Source organism: Anser brachyrhynchus (assembly GCF_964034855.1).
Source record: "Anser brachyrhynchus genome assembly, chromosome: 19".
Lineage (NCBI taxonomy): Eukaryota > Metazoa > Chordata > Aves > Anseriformes > Anatidae > Anser > Anser brachyrhynchus.
In genome coordinates, this window is record NC_137712.1 from 11,336,772 (window position 1) to 11,358,529 (window position 21,758).

The following is a 21,758-nucleotide window of genomic DNA, read 5'->3' on the forward strand; positions in this document are numbered from 1 at the left end:
GCTGTGTTGTAAGAACGCAGTAGCTGCGCTCTGGGTCTTTTTCTGGGGAGGCTGCTCAGGTAGTCTGTGCTGGACACAGCTCGGAAAGCTGTTTTCTGGTGACAGGCATGTGGCACGTATCTCAGAAAACGCCAGTCTTTCCTGGTTCTTTGCATCAGGTAGTTCAGTTGCGGTGGCTTTGGCTCTCAATGAAGAGGGCTGCAGTTGTTCGTGGTTCCCTTCTGTGAGGCAGACATCCTGGGAAAGATGGTGCTTTTGTCAGGTACTCTGCACAGCCACCCACCATCTCCAGCCCACTGTGTTTATCACCAGCAGGACATTTCAGGACTCCAGCATCTGCCAGCAGAGACTGGAGAAAGAAAGAAATATCACAGCTTCAGACAGAGAGAGGGCAAATAAACCTATTGCAGCAGGCTTAGCCGCGAGAAATCCAGCCACCCTTCCCAGTCAGTGATGGACTTTATGAACTGCTTGGGAAACCTTGCTCCCTGAGGTGAGCCGGGGACATGAACTCTGGAGATCAGTGCTTCCTTGGCTGTTCTCAGACCTCCTGGTACCACGAAGTCAAGGAGCAGGACATGTAATGCACCGTCCAGACTGTCCTCTTCTCCTTTCTGATTTTGCTGCTTTTTTGTTGACATGAGCTTGGAACACTGCTGGGTTTTCAGGGTAATTCAGCAGGCTCTTGCAATTCACTAACTTACATTCAGCAGTTTTGCTCTTCTGCATTTGGAGTCTGTCCCTAATAAACAGCTAGCTCTGCAGTGCTCGGTAAGAGTGGAATCGCTTTGGTTTCAAGAGTATCTACGAAGTGTCTGGCTGCTGTGAGAGCTCCTGTATCGTGTAGCTTTTGTGGCTTCTTCAATTTAAAAGGTGAATGTGAGTTCTGCAACAGGCAAAACTTGTTGTTTCCCTTGAGAAGTCCTCAAGTAGCTCCTGCAGCATGTTGTACGGAGACCCCATTATTCTGGATGCTCAGTGGGATGTGATCTCATCCTTGCAGGGATGTCATCTGGATGATATATGTAGTTGTTTCCAATCTGGGTTTCTGTGATGCTGTGCAGAGCTCTGTCAGCCCAGTGGAAACTTGAATTTGTGTGCAATTTGTGTGGTCTGAGATTCCTGCACTTACGAGGGGCGGGTTAATTGATCTGTATTTTTAGCTTGAGATACAGAAGTCCTGACCTTTCAGCAAGTTTGATAGCTATTGTTCCCTTCTTGAGTTTCTAGAGCAAAATCCAGAGGCTCTGGGCCAAGCGCCCTGAGCAATGAATCCTGTTTCTTTTGCCTGCCACTGTTGGGCACATGTTCTCTGCCCTCCCTCTTTCCTGCCAAAATGAGATGTGTGTTTTCTTCTCTGCTGGATATCTGAACCAAAACAACTAAAAGATCTCAAAATATTCAATGCTACATTTGGGAAGAAAGATGACCTGACTGTTCATCCCCACAGCAGGGTATTTCAGTATTTCAGGAGCTACAAGTCATCGCTGAACACAGGCCACACGACAACTCGGCTGGAGCCAGCAGGCAGCAGCCCCTGGAGACAGGCGGAGAAGAGCAGCGCATTCCCTGTCCTGTACGGGAGGTGCACTTGCAAGCAAAATGGTCAAAAATGCCTTCAGGTCCCACAGAATTGTTTTTTTGGGTACTTGAAAAATGATGGCCTGTTTGCCATCTCGGTATGCCAGTGCTTCGTATCTGAGGAACTGCCTTGTAACGTGGCTGGTGCTTTTGCCTTTTTTCCAAGAGCTGCTGCGGCTGGGAAGAGCACTGGAAGTGCCTGAGAGCTGTCAGCAGACAGCTCTATTGGGTACGAAGTCTGGCGCTTTGGTCCAGCCCTGCAAGAGTGACCGCTGCTCAGAGAGGGGAAAGCTTAGCTACACATTGGCACCCTCCTGGTACTTCCTGAATTCCCTGTAAACCTCCTCATGTCTGAGACTTGGCACTGTTTGCTGGGTGTTATCTCCTTCAAAGCGGAGAGGAAGAGATTAGTACCAATACCAGCTGGAACAAATTCTTCTCATAATGATTTTTTTCAATATAATCTCTGGAGGTTGTTCTTCCTTAGGGAAAACAGTCTCCTAACAAAACAAGCAAACCCCTTTTCTCCTGGACTGCACCATTATACTTGGTGTGTGTTTCCATTTTCCCCACTCTGCCTAGGAAAGCAGTGGTCATACCCAGCACATGGTCACCCCTTCGAGTCCCAGCCATTACCAGCACGATCCCCGCAGTCCTTCCCAAGTTACAGAAACTATAACTAGCTGTGCCTGCGTGAGTGTGAGATGATATCCTAGTGCCGTGGTGTGCCTCGCTTTCAGTTTTATTTTGTTCTAACGAGTGTCCTTATTTATTGAGCACTTTGCTTCCAAACTAAGGCTGTAATAGTTTTCTTCTTCCAAATAGAGATATTGAAAGTGCTTGGCATTTGGTACTCCTGTGAAGAATTAGTCCTCAGTTCATCTACTCCAAGGCTCATTACACTTCAGAAAGGAGGTTGGTTTCTTGTCTTTGGGATGCGTGGTGATGTGAGTCTGATTACTGATGACTCATTACGAATTTTATTTGCTGATAATTGACTGAATTTTTTCACAGCAGATACACAGATACTCACGAGGAATCATTAGATTCCCTTTGTTGTCGAACGGGATCCCAGGTAGATTGAGACCCTCTGCACCATTGTACGACTACAGAAGGAGGTTGCATAAGATTATTTATGAACCGCTGTTAGATGTGCATATCTTTGCAGTGACCCACCAGTGCTTTTATCATTTGAATGTTCTCGTGTTTTGCTTCTCCTCCTCCTCTTCCTTAAGCAGTGCACTGTCTGAAGCAGAGGATCTTTTTCATCTTGGTTTATGTGCCTGGGCTCTATCTCACTTATTCAGCCTGAGCTCTTAAAAATCCCTTATGTCTAGTTTAGTATTGCTGTGCTCTAATTAAGATACAAATATTTTCGGTAGCAGTTGTAAAGTTACAATGCCCAGCTATTTAACACCTATCATATTGAACGTTTTTCTCTTACACATCACAATAGCTCCTAGTTTTATTTTGCCGAGCAGAATAAAGGGGTGGAAAGTGATGCTTCATTTAGTGTTGAAACCTCAAGGGCTGATGAACCCGAGTGATCAGACTGTCCCATTGTATCTGAGCTTTAAATATTTATTTGTTAAAAATAAAACTATGGACAAGTAAAATAAAAGATTACTTAATGCGCACACTCTGGTGCGTTTGAATGCAGCGTGGAGGAGGTGAGAACAAACAATGCCTTAACTTCGCTAATTGTATGCACACATGGCTGCAAACAACCGAGCTGTGGCAGGGGAGCTCGCGGGGTGGCAGCTCGTCTGTGGAGGCACAGCAGCTGGCGTGTGCAGTCCTCGCTTGCTCCTGGTGTGAAGTAAAATACATTGCTTTTAAGATCCTTTCTGGCTACACGGGCTGATGCGTTCCGCTTTGTTTGTAGCGGGCCGGTGGCACACGACAGGCACACAAGCCGTCAGCTGTGGCTGGCTGCAAGCACAGCGCTGCGCGTCTCAGTGGGGTGACTGCTGGTGGATGCAGGTGGTTGCCCGATACCGGGAGCTGGAAAACCTCACCGAGCTGACCGGCAAGGATGTGCTCAGGGTTACAGCATCCCTTCTCAGATTTTCCCTACACAGGTGCAATATCTGGGTCAAAGGCTTTCATTGTCCCCAGTCAGAGCAAACCAGATTCGTAACCATCCCGAGCTTTTTGCATCCGCCTGACTTCCCCTCCCCGCCCTGATGGTGCCAGCCACATAGACTGACAGAGAGCTGAGCATACACTGGGGGCTTTCCTCCTCTGGTTGTCCTGTTCTCTGTAAAATCTGAGCTGTGCCAGTGGCGTTTTCCTGATGTTTCCCAGTGGGCCCGTTGGAAGATCACTGCCCCAGCTCGGCAGGTGCAGCAGGGCTCAGAAGCAGGGTGCCTGAATGCAAAACTTGCTGCGTCCGCTCCCGGAGCGGTTGAGAGAGCACTGCTGTAGCAGCGGGGAAAATAAAACTCCCCTCCTGAAGCCGTTTTCGGTTCTTAGTCTGATCTGTGAAGGGGACAGGGTTTGTGCAGACGTTTGTCTGTCTGTCAGTCCATCCCTATGGTGACTCCGGTCAAATCGGACTGAAGGCTGCAAGCCTCAAACCGCAGCGTGTTCCTCTGGGAGTGGTGGCTGTAGGCGTCCCGGTGCAGGAGAGACCCCCAGGATGGAGAGCCAGGGGGTCTCTGCGCTGACAAAGGGACACACGGGCAGCACTGGGTGGGCACCTGAGCAGGATGGACACGGGAGGGAGCTGGTGTTTTGAGGGAGCCAGCGGCACATATCAGTGGGGGGTGAAAAGATAGGAACACGGCTGTGGTGAAGGGGGGCTGTTGTTTGTGGGCTGAAGGGAGGGGGTCGAGGGTACTGATACATACAGTACCAGGCTGCGTCGGTCCTGTCATTGGGCAGATGCCCTTTGTGCTTTGAATTGCTGGTTATTTTTGGTTTTGTTTGTTCTCATGTGCCCATACGGGATCCTGGGTGCAGTTAGCAATCAGTTAGCAGCAGCAGTGAGAACCAGGTGTGGACAGGAGCGTGCACACCTTTCCAGTCCTTGTTTTAGGTGGCGTGTTATGTCTTTGGCTTCTAACAGCGCGTACCTTGGCTCTGAGTTAAATTTTTCCGGTTCATCCCCACCCTGACCAGTACCGTAGCCCTGAACTTCCAAAGGAGATTTCAGCAGGGCCTGCTGAGACGTCTTATGGAGGCTTTACTGGAGAGCAGAGCTGCCTGACTGAAATGAAAAACAGAGTATACCTCAGGATAAGCTACACAGCATGGGGGGTCAGTGTGAGGCAGTGGCTGTCTGCGTGCCTGAGAGATTCGGCAGGGTGTGTGGGATCAATGTGACTGCATGGGGCTTTCTGACTGAGCAGTGTACTCTGGAGTGCTTGCTTTTTACTTCAAGGTTTCTAAAGTGGCCTGTTTTCTTATTCCTACAGACAACTTTAGGTACACGTGTGACATTTGCGGGAAAAAATATAAATATTATAGCTGCTTCCAAGAGCACAGAGACCTGCATGCCGTGGATGGTGAGTACTATTTTGACACTTAGACACCTAAACTAAAATGAGAATTGGTTGCTGTGTTGCCCTGGGGAAGGCAAAATGTGGTCCTGCAGGATCATGCGGCCCATGATTGCAGGACGTGTCGCAGCATTCCTCACTCGCCTTTGTCAGGGGAGGCACAGTCTGCAGGCACTGCAGGGAGAAGTCTGCTGGGCTTGATTCTCTTTGCATGCATCAAAACAACACCCTCTGCTGGGACCTGCGGTCCTTGCAGTCCTCCCTTCTGTATTAAGGTTCGTGCATCAGATGGATATGCTAGAGCAGAGTGCCTCAAGGTAAATTGTCAGTCTGGCTACTGCCTAGGCAAGAGTTGGTTGCTTTTTGGTTTCTGACTTCACAGGTTTGTTCCTAACATGCCCTTCTGTGAGAAACCACGTTTCAGAGTTGAGAAATGTTTCATTCTTGTTAATCACTGTGGTAGTGAAGTGATACAGTTGTCAGGATAATTTTTCCTTTGTGAATGTAGATGTGGCCTAGGCGGGTGACGCTGAGACAGAAGCAGACATCCTCCTCCAGAAGCAGTGCATTTCTTTTTTCTATATTGGGGGGAATAGAAGCAACAACATACTGTCTTTGGCTTGGCTGCCTATACTTACAGGTCATTTAAAGCTCCTTAACGTGGAGCCCACACCTACTCCAAACCCTCACTGTACATGCTGTGAGCATGTCGGTGTTGCTCCTCACCTGGCCGAGGAGGGAGGCCTGGCAGATTTTTAGGTAGAGACTGCTTGGGAAGCAGAAAGTTCTGGTTAGCTGGAGCATCTCAGAAAAGCAAATGGATTTTCACAGTAAATGTTTTGCTGTTTTTCAGTGGAACATGTGGACTTCTAAATGTGCTCAAAGAGCAGCCAGTGTTCTCTTGCAGTACACCATGACACACTATCATTCTTGTGCAGGGACCTAAAATTAAGTTAGGGGGGCTAAAAGTCACTGTGAGATGGACATGTCTGCTCCTGTCAGAAGTGTGTCTTCATAGCTATGGTTCAGGGAGTGCTACCTCGGCTTATGAGAGAGCTTTGGAAATGGCTTCCACTTGTCTTTTGCAAAGACACTGTTCATCATGGTTCCACCGAGGGGGTGGTAGTGTCTCAGCAAACACAGGCGTGAGGCAGGTGTGCACCTGAACTTCACGTGGGGCTGAGTCTGTGTCAGAACAAAGGCCTTGAGAATCTCTGTGTTTTAGGGCTGGGCATGCTCAAATAGTTCCTGTGTGGATGCTGGGAAGAGGAGGGACTGGGGCACAAAGCCTGGTGTATTCTGTGGGGCTGAAATGTGCTAAAGCGGTACGTGAAATACAGGAGGAAAACAAGGCCATTTAAGGATTTAATTTCTGTTCTGTTTCTTCCCCTCCTTCTTCTATTCTGTGTTAGTTTTTAGTGTGGAAGGTGCCCCAGAAAACCGGGCAGGTAAGCTGTGATCCTTCGTGTGCTTTATTTCACAAACATTTTCAAGCATTCAGTAATTCAGGTACAGCAGGTCCGATTCTACACTTGTAAGAGTCAAGGGAGTTTTTTCACTGATTGCAGTGGGAGAGGAGCATCCTCTCTGCCTCACCTGGTGTGTACAGCCAGTAGGTTAATGCCCAGCCCTAGTAGATACCAGGCTTTTGTTGTACGTACAATTGATCAGGCTTCTGAAAAATCAAAGAAACAGGTGTTTCATGTCTCTGGTGATTAGTGAATTGTTCAAGGCTTAAATTACATTATTTTATAAAATGGGTTGGGTTCTGATTTGCTTCGAGCTGTGGTGTTAGATGGTAGAAATTCACTGGTCAGTGTTTGGTAGCTGACTTGCTTGCAGACTGCATTACTGTGGCCACTTTCAGACATCAAAACATCATTAGATGGGAGATGCACTGGAAGAAAATCAGGAAATAGAAATCAGGCTTTGAATTACCGGGCTGGAAAGGGGGTTAATATCTGACTGGGGCACCTGAGGTGGAGGAGGGACAGGTCAGACAGAGGGGTCATTGGGTTTGTAATTCATGTCTTGAAATCTTGTTACAGATCGAAATGTCATTACAGATGCAGGAGCATTCAGTGCCTATGCAGCTGTAGAAGGAAAACCTGAGGGTGTTGTCAGCTCTCTTGCTGGTTCTGTTCTCTTGCAGACCCCTATGACCAGGCCGTCATAGCGGCAGATGAAGTGAAGGAGGAGGAGCCGGAACCGTTCCAGAAGATTGGTCCAAGTATGACTTACTTTAGAGCTTCAAATATCAGAGGCAGCACAATGGTTTCAAATGTGGTACTAGGTGGAGTTCCTCTAGTAAAACCAGAATGCACTGCCTTATGCATAGATTTTGGGACCCTAGGAGTGCTAAAAGATATGTTTAGGTTCAAATGAACACCAACCGTCACCAGCCCTGGCCCTGAGAAATGCAGCTTTGTGATGTTTTCTGTTCAAGATCTCTGCTAAGAGAAGAGGAAAGCAGTTGAGGAGAAAAGCAAACTGGCAGTGATTAGAGAGGGTCTTAGGGTATACTGGCAGAGTTGACAGGTGATTGCATGGACACTCTGGTGGGTTCTTCAAACAGATCAGGGTGCAACCAAAGAGATCAGAGGGCCAGATTTTGCCCGATAAATTTTGTAAACAATTGATTAACCCTGGATTTTACTTTGGCTTGCAGCTTCCTATCAGTTCTGTTCTTCCCAGCACTGGCAGGAACGGGAGGTGTCAGCGCATGGGTACACTATCTCATTATTTCAGGTACCCCCAAAACATGGATTGGCACAGAAAAGCGCATCCTCCTGAAGACAAATTGACAATTCCAATATACATTCTGTAATTAAGACTTGAACTTGACAGTTCTGTTCCCTGATTTGACTATCCCTGCTGTCCATTCATCACAAACTGTCTGTAACCAGAAGACAAAAATGTGTTGTCTGTAATGTAGACTTCAGAAATGGATTCTCTGTTTTGTTTTGCACACTTACCTGCTGCAATTTTGGATAATCTCTTGCAGCTTGTGCAGTTCTACTGGAGCTGGTCCATCAGTCTGAGCACTGGCTTTAACTGTTGCCTTTTGGGGGGAAAGGGATGTGTGAATTATAGGACAGATAAGTTCCTAGTGCATGAGGAAAATGCTCTAGTGTTTTTTTGTCACCTGGCCCAGTTTCTATGTAAAGAGTCAGGAAGTCAGTGATTGTGTGAGAGGATGCTGCACTCTTTTCTAATTCTATTTAATGCATTTCATCTTCACAGAAACTGGCAATTACACCTGTGAATTCTGTGGCAAGCAGTACAAATACTACACTCCATACCAAGAACACGTGGCGCTGCATGCACCTATTAGTGAGTATCCTGCTGGAGATCTATTTCATTACAGACAGTGATTTACAGTGGTTGGTGATAAATGATGAGGGCTGCAGGAGAGGGTATCACCCTTGTGGATCCTTCCACTGGACCCTGTGGGATTGCAGCTGGCAGGCCACAGATCATGTGCTGACCAGACCACTGCAAAGCTGAGCTGAAATCTCCTCTTAGAGGGGCACTGTTACTGTTAGGTCTGTAAAGTCACTGAACTTTTACCAAAGCCCATGCAATTCCTTATGTGTTCCGTGGGGGTTTGATACATGATTTTGTTCTTTAACTGAAAGTTCCAGTACCTTAAGTATATATAAAAAAGTGATGCACAAACTTTTCTAGCCTCCCCTAAATAAATGAGTACATGCTGGGGGGGAGCATCTTTCTTTTGAGCTTCTGAGAAACTATTGCAGACAGCGAGTTCAAACTGGTATTCAAAATCATGTAAATTACCTTGGCAGCTTACTACTAAATCACAGGCAATAAAATATTTATTTCAGGGAGCTCGGGAAAAGGCAGTTCTCAGCATACTACACGACACTACGATCTGCACTCTGGAGGGACACTACGATCTGCACTCCCCAGACAAAGGGGAGGTTGTAATGAGCAATTAAGTGTAATTCAGTGCAAAAGTCTAGTGAAACAATTGGGAGAAATTCTTGCTATGTGCTGGTTTGGGATGCTTTAAAAGCATGCAGGGAAGTTCTTTGCCCCTGAACTTCATGCTTCTTTCATAGCATTGCCCTGTGCCACATTGCAATTTTAATGCTGTGAGCCAGCATGGTTGCTCTTTTGCCCACATTTGTCCGGCTGCCAGCATTTTGGCTGATGATGGGGATGGATGAGCTGAGTTCATTAGTTTAAGTTGGTTTTGTTAGCTGCTCATCCACAGCCAGCAGAGGGAGTGCGTACTCCTTCCTCACCAAATTGAGCTTAAGTTAGACTTTAGAGTTATTCTAATGAGGCAGCTTTAGTTTTAGACATAAGTAGAAAAGAAATTGGGAACATAGTCCACCAGACCATCACTTTGAAGGTAGGTCAAGGCTTGGTGGCTCTTGACAGCTCCCATCCAGGTTCTCTGGGGCATGGAGATGTACCAGGATGACGGTAGAAGGTGTGGGGCCTAGAATATCTCTGCCACCACCCTCACATAGTCAATCTGCTTATCTCCCATCTGCCCAAGGGAACTAACTTATGGTTGCACATGTAACAGTTATTCCTAAACATCCCTACACACTCAAACTCCACTTCCCAGAGGAGACAGCAGTCTTAACTCAGGTGTTTTCAGGTCCTCAGAAAAGCTGCTGGAGGTGATCAGTAGTAGATTGATCTGTGAGTATAGAGGGGCCCATAGACACTGAGACTTCGCTGTCTTTAGTCCACCCCTGTGCAGATAATCAAAGAAACTTAGTAGTTGTATAGCCTACAGAGCCATGTGCTGTGGTGAGTGTTCATCAAATTTCTGCTCAACAAGAACAGATTATTATCTTCTCAGTACATCCCATTCGAAGGCGATTTATCACTAAGGATATCTCTCCACCCTCCCAGCCATCTGTAATAATAGTCTGCAGCTGCTGGTTCCAGTCCAGGCTATCCAGCATAAAGGAAAAACACAACTGTTCTTCTTTGAGAGGAATTTGCCTGAAGTGGGCCCTGCGGGTCTGACTGCAGATACAAATGGTCCATGTGGATACTGCCCTTCTTTCTGAGCAGAGTGCAGCTGTAGGATCATCTGGTCAGCATTAGGGTTAGGGCTAGTGCTGTGGGCCTGATGTACATTTTTTGGCTGCTAAAAGCCAGAACAGTCTGAAACTGCAATGTGGGAGAAGTCAGAAAGCCATTTCACCAAGTGCCAGGAGAGCTGCTGAGATAAATCTGAACCCTAAAGGGTGAGGAGCTCCCCTGTATTAGGCAGGGATTTGCCAAGCAGGAAGCTATGGTTTTTCCAGTGGTCACCAGTTTTGGAGGAGGAGACACATTGTTTTGAATGGTGAGATTGAAGCCATTCTTGCACCATGGTTTCTGCAGTAGCATTTGCAAAGGAGAAAGAAGCTGTTCCCACCGAAGACTAGAACCAGCAGTCACTGAGAGAACAAGTCCAGTCCTTTCAGCAATTACCTTTTAACTATGAGGACACATGAGATCAGATCAGGATAATACTGTCATAAAGTTTAAACCCTCCTTACAAACTTCATTTTTTTTTTTTACATTTTTTTTCCTCTCCTAGTTGCCATGACCAGTAAGCTTTATGATTTACAGTGACAAACTGCAATCCCTGATGAACATACGGGGTGTGGTTAAGCTCCCAAGAAAGGCTGTCCAGTACATCCTCCCAACTTGCTATGTTCAGACTCTGCTCTTCATTTAAACCAAGGTCCCGTGAGGTAGCTGCAAACACCTGACTTTTGATGCAGTGCACAACTGGCTTTTCTCATCCCCTAGCAACCAGAGGAAGTAAGAATGAGACTCTGTCTTTACCTTGGCCTTGTTCTTGTGGTTATGTGGCAAATGCTGAAAAATTAGCCTTATTGGGGTAAGGAACACACTTCACCATTACCAGTCCAGCTTTCTGGGTCTCTCTGCCTGAGTGCAAGCTTCCCTTCCGGAGCCTGTCTTTCTGGTTTTCTGTGATAATGGATTAAAAGTTACTGAAAAGAGGCTAAAACAAGGACTTATATCCTGCAGGGTCCCTGGGGCCTTCCAGGATAATTTTTGGTCAGTGCTACTGGATACCTGCTGTCTGAAAAAGTGCTCTGCTGTGGGGTTGCCTGGAATTGTTAATGCCAAATATCTCCTTCAGAACTCCCCTTTTGTTAGTGAGGAGAAAGCTTTTTCCTGTGCCTAGAACTGGGTTATTACTCTTCTAAAATACTGATTCTTACAATGTTTCTATCAGCCAAGAGGTCTATTCACTCTAGGAAGGGTGTTTCAAAAAAAAAATGGATTGTGGAAATGGATTGTAGGCATGTTTGTTGTCACTGGTTTAGAAATGTCTCTGAATGGAGGTGCACATGAGGGAGGGTTCAGCGGTTTCTTTCCGTCCTCTCACAGCTCTATCTGCTCTGTAATTTGGAACATTTGCAGGTGGCTGTGCTATTGTGGATGCGGAGAAAACCTAGTGCCCTTGGGACGTGGACTGGTTAGAAAAGCCACTGAGATTGTGTTTTAGCTTGCTAAGTCCAGGCTCAGGAGTGTGCGTTGTTCTGGTAACTGCAAGGTATGGCAACAGACTCCAGTCATGGAAGCATGTGGTGAGAGCTCAAAAATCCACACAGCTATCCACATCCATTGCTTCCAGGATGAAAATCTGAAGTGATGTCAGGGCCCTGAGTGCACTAATAAATCTGGATGGCCCTGGCTAGCCTCACATGGGGCCTCCACCCACACACAAAACCCCTATGTCAGCTCAGCTGTTTTAGTCTCTGCCTGTGCAGGGATATCAGGATACAGGATATCAGTCTCCAGCTCAGTTGTAGACATGTAGATCTGGACCCTGGCCTGTAGACCTCTCAGCTTGACCTCAACCCTGTCACATCGCTCTGGACCTCCTCGAGGATTGCTGGGCTGTGGCTAACCCTGATTATTCTCATCAGACCTGATCCTGCCTCTGACCTGTGAATTGACTTGTCAGCTTGATCACAGACATCCCTCATCACCAAGAACTTGCCTGATAATCTGGACTTTTGATTGAACCTGGCTTCCATCTCTTGCCTGCCCTGTTCACCTTTTGGAGGCCGTAGGATGGGTTCTGGCTAGTGAGGCCCCTGTCCTGCCAGCCCCGTGGCTGTGCTTGGCTTCTGAGGGGACAGCCAGACTGCACCATGAAAAAGACTCCCTGCATCCAGACTTCCTGCACCATGACACCTGAGAGACTTACAGAAGTTCATCAGGCCTGGCTGCTAAATTACTTTTCTTGTTGTAAAAGGCACTGGATACAATTTGTTCATCAAAATTGCTTACACACTTGCAGTGCTTCTTAAAGACAGCTGTCATCATGGCTTTTTCTCTTAAGGAAAGCAATCCTTTTTGGTAGCATGTCATGTTTCCACTTAAGTCCTACCTAACAAAGAAGAAAAAAGATTCAGATTCCATTTGTGTGTCTTTGCTTCCTCCGTTTCAGTGAGTGAAACTTGTGAGTTTCATGTTTTTTTCTCACTCTCTAGACACAAAGAGCCTTAGCAACAGACTGCACAGCCCTGCATTTGTAATACAACAAAAACATCTGTTTGTATAGAGAAGCACGTTAAGAATTTGATAGATATGAGCATACAGTCTTTCCTGTGGAAAGTTCTGTTTCCAATAGGGGAGGTTTCCACTCAGCATATGGAATTTTAAGCCATTGCTAAGGAATCCCTTTCCATCGTGTTCATTAAAGGGAGGTTTTTCTCCAGAGGTGATTGCATAATTCCATCCAAACTGTCTGAATGGCTTTCTTGCCATACTTCCTTATCTGTCCTGACAAAATGTTTCTGAAGAAATGTGATACACAACTTATTAGCCAGAACTTTTACCTGGAATAAATTAAGTTACTCAGATAATCTGATAACCTTCTCTGTTGTGGTAGGGAAGAACAGAGAGTTAATGTCTTCCTGATCCTCTTTGGGAGTGTTTGTATACCAAAGAATACCTCAGTTGCTTTAGCCACAGCATTGCCCTGAGAGCACTTCTACAGCCATTGTGGCCATGCACTGCAACTACCAAGCTCTTTTTTCTGCTGCCAGGGAGGAGTTCCCTATCTTTTTATTATCACCTGCATTGTTGGTCTTCTTTAGTACACAGCGTGTACTTCCATGCCATTTTGTGTGTCTATAGCACAGTGCACTCAGTTTAGTTTAACAACTGATTGGAGATCATCCAGTGAGTCTTAATCTCCATGTTACTTCTTTTTCTACTGGGTGTTGGATCATTTAAAAACTTTTTAATGAAGTTTGGGGTGTTACTCAAGGTCACTGATTAAAAAAAGGGGAGAAATAAAGAACGGATGCTTCTCTAAGTTTGATATGGTGGGGATGCACCAACAGCTGAAACTTCTCTATTGCCCTCCCTTTTCCAATGTGTCAGCCTCAACTGGGGCATATCTCAGATGATTTCTGAGAAAGTTTAAAAATAATATTCTGTAGTAGCAGTTATGGGATCATCTGTCCACAATGCTGTCTCCAGTCTTGCTGTCTACCTGCAGACTTTGAGGCAGGAGGTTTTTGTAGCCATTCAGCAATTCAGTGTTTTAATTTGTGGAAATGTCTTGAACTTGGCCTTTTCATCAGCCTGAGGCAGTGAGTTCCACAATGAAGACTTCTTATCAAGATCAGAACAGAGGAGCTACGTGATCGTCTCTACATATGTTGCTTAGTCTTCAGAGGGAATTTGTCATCTGGTGAGCTAAATTCTAAAACATGTTTTCAATGAGTTACTAGCATCCTCAAGACTGCTAGTGCTAATATTCTTTTGTCTGTCTTGCCTTGCTGGCTCAAACTCTGTCTCTGCCTAGTGTCAGATGGAGCAGCCTTCTCTCTGGAGCCTGAATTTGAACTGTACAGCTGGAGAGGGAGAGGACTAAAGCCAGGTCTCCTACTACATCACAGGTTTGAGACCAAACAGTCAGCCTGTTTATCCCTGATACAAGCCATGACATCGTATTTGTTTAAGTTGGGAGGAAAAAGAAGTCATTTTGGAGGTCTTCAGAGCATTCAGACTTCTTCCTTCAGATCTCACAGAGGGAGCAGGGTTTTGCAATGACCCAATGTTTCTGACATTGAATAGTTGGCTGATTGCTTCTTCATTTGGTATAGATGGGAAAATAAAGCAACAGTTGGTAGGAACAGGCGTAGTTGGAAATTAAATGACACATAAGCAGGAAATTGTCATATCTGACTACGTATGTGCTGGCACTTTGGCAGCAACTGGAGGAGGATTATCCATGGAGATGAAATGAAGTCTAGGAAGCAAAAGCAAGCCTTCTGCCTATTCAGCTGGCCAGAGACCAAGCAGAGAAGTATCTTGACCTAAACTATGAGAAAACCTAGCGTAGACTCTCCCGCAGAAGTACACTAAAACATTTTCAGGAAATGTCATCTTGGATCTCTGTAACAGATCAAATGAAACAAAAAAAATGTTTCCTTTGAGTATCTGTTTGCAGGTTGCTTTGAAAGTACTCATCATTACTCTGCCATGCTGTTGACCTCTGGCAGGAAAAGATGAGAGCAATTCTATAATGTCTCATGGGATTTAGGAAATGAGCATCCAGTCCCAGCCTCGGACTTTTCTCCTTGCCTGCTTCAGAGACAGGCTGTTGTGCTGCTGTGACAGTCCATGACTGAGAACTGCTTAATGTCATTAAGTGTTTCTGAGTTACACTATACAGGATTAGCAGGTTACTGGTGTTACCATCCAGTTGTAGGCATCTCAAAATATCACCCAAGTACAGAAATTGCTGCTAATGAGCTTGGGTTGTGGTTAATGTGAACCCTGTTCGTTAGTGATTCTTGGCAGTTGGTTGGAGTGGGTCTTGACTTCAGGAGCCACATCCAGATTTCCATGGAAGAAGTCACTGAGGAATGAAGGGTGTTTTTAGGTTGTTTCTCTGTTTCTGTATTATTTTTTTTTAATCAATGAGGCCTAGACAAAGGGCTGTCCTCCCAAGAGTTTTTCATATGACTTTTGGCATTGAAAATTCCTGGTGACCCTCACTGTGCATTGCAGAGACCAAAATGTAGGTCAGGTGTATTCAAAGAGCATACCTCAGTAATATTCAGACCTTTTCCATGTGCCACCAGCATTTGTGTGGAGATGGGGACCAAAAAGTCTTTCCTGACTTGCAGGATGAGAACTCTGCTTCATAATTCCTTTCCATTACAAACAGTGCCATTTGCTTTATATTGTTAAACAGACAAGGAACGTAGCCAGGGTTCTCTAGAACACGTGTAAGGCTCAAGGAACAAAGGTGTAAACCTCTCCCCGTGTAGAGCTCTGACTAGCACATTAGAAATCTTTTAACAAAGTTCAGCCTCTTCCTGACATGGAAATGGAGCACAAAGTTGCAGGTACATCCAACCAGGCCATGGCAATCAAATAGGAATCGTAGATGGATGGGGTGATTCCTACTGGAGTAGGAATGGGTTGGTCATGTGGCAGTTAAAGCTGTGGAAGGGAAGTAATAAGCTTCAAGAATCTCTCCCCTCGGGTGAGTGGGGAAAACAATTTTGTTACTTGGGATCAGTGGATCCACAGTTGCTGCAGGTCCCCATGCAAGGGATTCGTGAGCATGGCTGTTAGAAAGCAACCCTCCCAGAAGGCACACGGTCTGGGAGCTGACTGACTGTCCAGGCACTAGTTCTGAGTGTTCATATCCAGAGTTCTCTCGATCTCCACTCTTCGTGGCAGTGAAGACACAGGGGAGCCAATCCAGCAAAAAAACACCGTCTTCAATAAACCGATGTTCTACCCTCCTGCACCGCACCCCCTCCGGTGTCCCACCGGCATCCCAATCCCAGATGTTCCGCGCTCCAAATTCTGGATCCCCAGGAAGCAAGGCCATCACAGGTACCAATTGCCTTTCTACCATCAACTTTCTTAACTGCTTAGTGTCCAATCCTGCCCTGGGTTGGCTTTTGACCCTTCCTGGACTCAGTCTGCTCCATCCATGACTGTCCCAGAAAAGCTCCTTCCAGAAGCAGTTGAGGGGATTAGATCCTTTGGCACAATATAAATAAAAATTCAGATCAGCAGTAGGTCTTCATAACCCAATGACAAGTTTTTGTTTTTTATAACATCGTGGTAACCACAAGGTACAAAAGACCCTGTTTCAAATCCTGGTGTCACAAACTGAGGAGAGCTTTCTGACAAGGATTGGCTTTAGTAGTTTGTCGGGTATGGAGATTTTTGTTCATTTTTCAGCTTTGTTTGGCTTTTAGTTTTCATTTCTCTCAAGCAGGTATCTTCAGGATTAAGCCTGGGCCTGGGCAAATGAAATGGAGTACAGGTGTTTTCCCAGTGCTCCACTCCCCACAGGAACCACTGGGAGATAATATGGGCTCCAGCAGCAGAATTAATGGGACAGAACAATTACAGAGGTGTCAGAAAACTCAAGTTAAGGTGGATCTTCCCTTTGTTCCCTACCTCCAAACAAGATCAAATTAAAAAAAATCAATTAATAAATACAATGTGAGACATAGTATTCACATATCTAGACAGCAGGGAAGAGCTCTTTTAAATCTGTGGGATTGGTAGATACGTATTCCATATCAGTACAGGAGAAGGGCAGGTTAATCAGCTGTTTAAACACCTCTGAATAGTCTGGCATGGACAGATCCTGAGAAGCAGAGGTGGGAGAGGCCACAGGATGCTGAATAAGGGTGCTTTTTTGTTAGATGACACATGTCGACAGCTACCAGATGTTGCAGTGTGACCTGTCTTCTTATATCTTGTGGGTCCTGAAATTCCATATTGTTATTGCACATCTTAAATATTAATATGATTTTATTACTGATTTAAGGTCTATCCAGTTCAACCAATTTAGGTGTTCAAGCTGAGCAACCTTTTTCATTATTTATGTAAGCTTGTGACAACTTCTTCCAGTCTCGTGTCTCTTTCAAAAGCAGAAAGAGCCTAACTGGGAGTCTCCCTGAGCCCAGATTCATCTGAGCAATAACTGGGAGGTAAGTTTTATACAGGGACATTTTTTCCCCACTACTTTAACCGAAAAGAATATTGATGCATTGGATAAAAAGTTTGAACTGTTCTCTTCCTGTATGTAGGAAGGAATTTCATGATGCTTGAGCCTGGTAGATTGATCTTCAAGAAAGAATATTTTGTTTGGGGGTCCTAGCATATCTATCTGGTGGCGTGTTTTCCATGGTGTCTTTCAAGGCAGCTTCTTGTACAAACGCAATCTGAGTGGCATTTGAATTTCTGGCACAAATGCATTGACCATAACACCTATCAGGAAGACAGTCTCCAGAAGGGATGCCTTCCAAGCGTTGCAGTTAGAAGTGTTTCATGTGGGCCTGGATAACACCAGAGATGGTGGAACACCACTCCACTGGTGGTATTTGGATTTCATAGCCACTTAGTGGATTGGCAATTACTTTTCCTACAACAGAGAATTTTGCTTCACATGCAAAAGTTTCAGGTACAAGGAGGAGAGAGACAACTTGTGTCAACTGCTGTCTCTAATGTGGGAAGGACAGAGTAAGTCCAAGGAGATGCATTAAACCATTTTTTTTCTTATAGCCAGACATGGCAAAATAAAAAGGATTGGGGATAAGGACAAAACCACCATGCAATTTTTTTCCAAACAATTTTGGAGACCTCCAACTCACTTTCACTTGTGACATAAGCCAGGATTTGAACCTGGGTCTCTTTAGGGGTAGGTTCGCTGAATCCATTTTGTCATGGTTTTATTTTCCCACTATGCCGTCTGATTTGCTGGTTACTTAAGGTCACTTGTTCCTATTCTTTACCTGTTGAAGGGGATAGACTAGATAACGTATCTAGCTCTTTTTCAGCTCTGTTTTATGTAGTTATGTTTAACTGATTTGATTACCAAGTTGTCCTATTCTGCATATGAGAAAGAATCAGGAATGTAGTGGAGAGTTTGAGGAACCTGCTCAGCACTGGGAGGGTCCACTAAGGATTGGCTGGGCGAAAATTTGTGGTCTGGGAGCTTCATGCTGTTCAGGTCTTTTGGAGCCACATCAGACATACAGCCCTTGTGTCTGAGCCGTGAGGGGGCCATGAGGTGGCTGGGGCATCCACACAAAAGTCAGGACAGCAGTGCCGACTGCTCCGCTGTCTGCAGAAACACAAAATGAAACAATTATCTGAAATCAATTTGCAGCAGTCCCTGTCATTCCTGAATTAAGTATTTCTTTTCCCAAACACCCTCCCTATACAATTTGTATGCTGCTCAGCCCAGCAGAGCTGTGCTAGGCCACGTTCAAGTGAACCCTTTGGGTGACACTGGACTTCATGAATGAGTCCACATAGGGCAAGAGTCTATGCAGCATAGACCATACACAGGAGTTTGGCAAGTTCACCTTTCATTTTACTGATCTCTAATTGACCCTTTGAGTCACTACAGCAAATATACTCGCCCAGATATTGCAAACCCAGTTGAAGCGAGGTAAGACCTGACACTCCTTGTACTGTTGAACTTGGGCTAAGGAACATTGGCCTGAGAAGGATGGGTGGCACCTCAGATGTGCTGTACGGTGATATTTTAGGACACTTCAGCTATTGCCAGGGTCATGCAGCCACGTCTGCACATTGAAGGAGTAGTCCTTCTGCTACAGTTCTTGGAAGTGGTTCTACTCCGGTGCTGAATTGTGCCAGCCACGCGGTGCAGAGGAGCAGGGCCTGCCTGCCTGGCGTTGGGTAGGGGTAAGGTGAGCTCGCTGTTGGGAAGCACGGGAGGGCTGGGGATCCACCACAGCTTTTCCAGACATCGTGGGCAGACTCTGAGACAGCCCTTCAGTCCTCCACTTGAACATTTCAGGGAGGATGTTTAGGGAAGGAATGCGGATGACTGGGAAGAATGGGGAGAGCTGATGTAGGGATTCGTTAGGTGACACTCTAAATGTCATAGTGAGGACGTGAGTTCAATCTGCAGGCCTAGTCACCTGTGCCAGAAGCTTTGAGGGCTGCATATTACCTTAAGGAAGAGTAAGATAAGTGTTTTTGTTTTGGTTTAGTTTTGGAGGGGAGAAAGGCATGACCCTTCTGGTTCAGTCAGGGCTGGTACTCATAGGCTCTGTAGGAGCTACTGCAGACCACCTCAGACAGAAGGCAATAACAAAAAAAATCTACCTGTTATCTTTTCATTTAATCTGTCCCATTGTCCTCCAAAGCAAGGTATTTCACTTTTTGGCCGTATTCAGGGTATGTGATTACATGGCAAAGGGAGCATGTCGTCTGCCTCCTTTTGTTATAATCCCTTTTCCAGTATTGACCAGTCACCATCCCTGCTTTGTTCTCCACCCAGCAGAAAGTGCTTTCAGCAGGAGAGTGGAAGGCAAAGCGCAAAACAACTTTGAAGAAACAAACAGCAATTCTCAGAACTCCAGCGGTAAGTGTGTTCACTCCCTCCTGCTGTACCTTACCACGGTCCTCTCCAGGGCAGTATTCAGCTGTGATCGGTGATTATATATCTGGGGAACCTACTTTAAGCTTGCAGACAGACAGCCTTCCTGGGGTGTTGTCCTCTTCTCAATCCTCCCCAGGTTCCTGCCACTCCAGAGCCTGTACAAATTATGCTCTGGAGATTCTGCTCCTAAGTCCTGGTGCTTTACCATAATTTTTTCGGTGGGGAACAAAGATGTAGAGAAGGGGGAATATGGATGGAGATAAAGCAGTACTGATTCTTTGTCTGTGTGTCAGTGAACGACTTGTGAAGCAAAACCATTTGGAATACGTAAGAGAACTCTGGGGACCATAAATAGAACAGCAGTGTGCGTATTACTGTGATGCTCACTGTGGCAATATATTTACAAATCACTGTAACTGAAGGCCAGCTGTTTGTGAATTTGCTATATGGAGGTCACAGTGTATGAGATGTGTAGATGTGAGACCAGAATTTACCCCACTTCTGGACTCTCCTTTGAGTTTTAAGTCCAAGTGGTAGTAACTAAATATAACCACTTGCCTAGACAATCTCCTAGACAACACCATTTATACAGTCTTCTTTATAAGATTTTCATCGTGCTTATCTATCCCCCTGCCTTCAAGTGGGACACTGCCATTCTCTTACGCTCCCTAATTTGAAGCTTGACAGACAAACCAGATGTATTGTAATTTCAGAGATAAATAATATGCCAGTAGAAAAGGCTGGCCTCCCTCCATTCCCATTCAAGAGTACCAAAACACATGGTGTTCACAATGCTGCTAGCTGGAATGGACAGGTAAGGAAAGGGATTTCTCCCTGCAGCAGGTTGCATAGTGTCTGCCTTGGGGGTTTGCCTGCCTCTGAAGCAAATGAGGGGCCTGTACAACTGTGTTAAAAGGGAATGGAGTGGTGTTGGAAAACCCACATGCGGTAGCAGAGTGGGTGATAGTGAATGGGGAAAAAAAATTGTTACTGAAATGCTGTGTTTTGTTTTGGGGAACAACCCTGTACTAATCCAAGCATTCACCACAATTACAGCTGTTCATTCGGGGACAGAAAAACCTAAAGAAAAGAGATGTAAGCAGAACCCATCAGGTGAGCTTGTCTCTGTGTTTCAGGCCCTTATACTCTCTAGTCCTGTTCCACTTGGGTAGCAGCAGTCAGGAGAGCTTAGGGGCTGGACAAGTCTGTCTTCAGTCAGCCAAACCAGGCCGTTAGAGATGACAGAAGACAGATGTAGTTCACTGACTGCCAAGAGTTGTTAGCCTGACTTGCTGCTCTGAAAGTGGCCACTTGCCTCTCAGCAGGCCTGCTCCCCATGTCTTGTCTTCTGTGGGTAGTATGAGTGCTTTGTCTGAAGGATTTCAAAGCCTGCATGTCATAAAAACAATATACCATTTGGGCTCCCAACTCCTCTGGGGCCCTTCGAAAACAGCAACCTTAGATTGTTTCTTTTTTTTTTCCTGTCAAACCCTGTAGAGTCTATGTCATCATGGATGAAGGACAGAATTATCTCCCTTCATATCAAATAGCTTATCCCTAAAGCCAAGAATGCTGCATTGTAAAACCTTCTGGCTGCAAACATGCTCATGACAAATGTTTCAAAAGTGGAAAAGAACCCATAGCATGAAAAGGGTTCCAGGAACCGCTGACAAGAAGCACACAGAAAAGTACAGAGTGGCTGTATTGAATAGTCTAAGAATTTAGTTCTGTCTGAACTGCTATTAAATACTGACCCATTGTTGCTATGACACATCTCGCAGACTATCCCTACCATCTCCTTGTACCAACTCACATCACACTCATCCTTCTGAATCTGTTTTCTCCAACATTTGAAGCACACGAGTAACAGCTCGCAGTAAAAAAAACAAACACAGAAATTCTTACAAACCGAGTAGTGAGCTTAATACAATTTGTTCATCTTCTGTCATTGTTAGATGTGTTTCTGTCTGCACCACAGCTATAGTCAGTTTATTTCAGTGGCTTAGTCTAGGGCCTGACAGACTGCAGGGGAGTTACAAAGTGCTCATCAAAACTGTTGTTTGAGCCAGGAAACCTGAGGAACTCTAGTGAGCTGCGCAGGACTTGTTTGAAGGGTGTTAGTCTCTGGTTGGAAATGCTTCTTTTCTTTGTTAGGCAGCAGACACACTTCTCAAAGCCAGACTGGTGCATGGGGATATATAAACTTCTTCCCTTTTCTCCTTTGACTCCCATCTTTGTGCTGCTTCTTT

At 45.5% G+C, this 21,758-nt stretch overlaps 1 protein-coding gene across 15 annotated transcripts in view; it reads left to right on the forward strand.

The window, feature by feature from the left end:
* ZNF618 (zinc finger protein 618) overlaps nt 1-21,758 on the forward strand; it is a 167,151-nt gene that overhangs the window by 116,733 nt on the left and 28,660 nt on the right. For 9 of the 15 annotated variants that reach the window (XM_080561354.1, XM_080561362.1, XM_080561361.1 and 6 more), the window contains 7 exons: nt 5,001-5,090; nt 6,497-6,532; nt 7,237-7,314; nt 8,328-8,417; nt 15,780-15,968; nt 19,408-19,491; nt 20,566-20,622. In XM_080561354.1, the coding sequence (XP_080417480.1) occupies nt 5,001-5,090; nt 6,497-6,532; nt 7,237-7,314; nt 8,328-8,417; nt 15,780-15,968; nt 19,408-19,491; nt 20,566-20,622 (624 nt within the window). The remainder of the gene's footprint in view (nt 1-5,000; nt 5,091-6,496; nt 6,533-7,236; nt 7,315-8,327; nt 8,418-15,779; nt 15,969-19,407; nt 19,492-20,565; nt 20,623-21,758) is intronic. The other 6 variants (XM_080561365.1, XM_080561360.1, XM_080561353.1 and 3 more) reach the window with 4 other exon arrangements.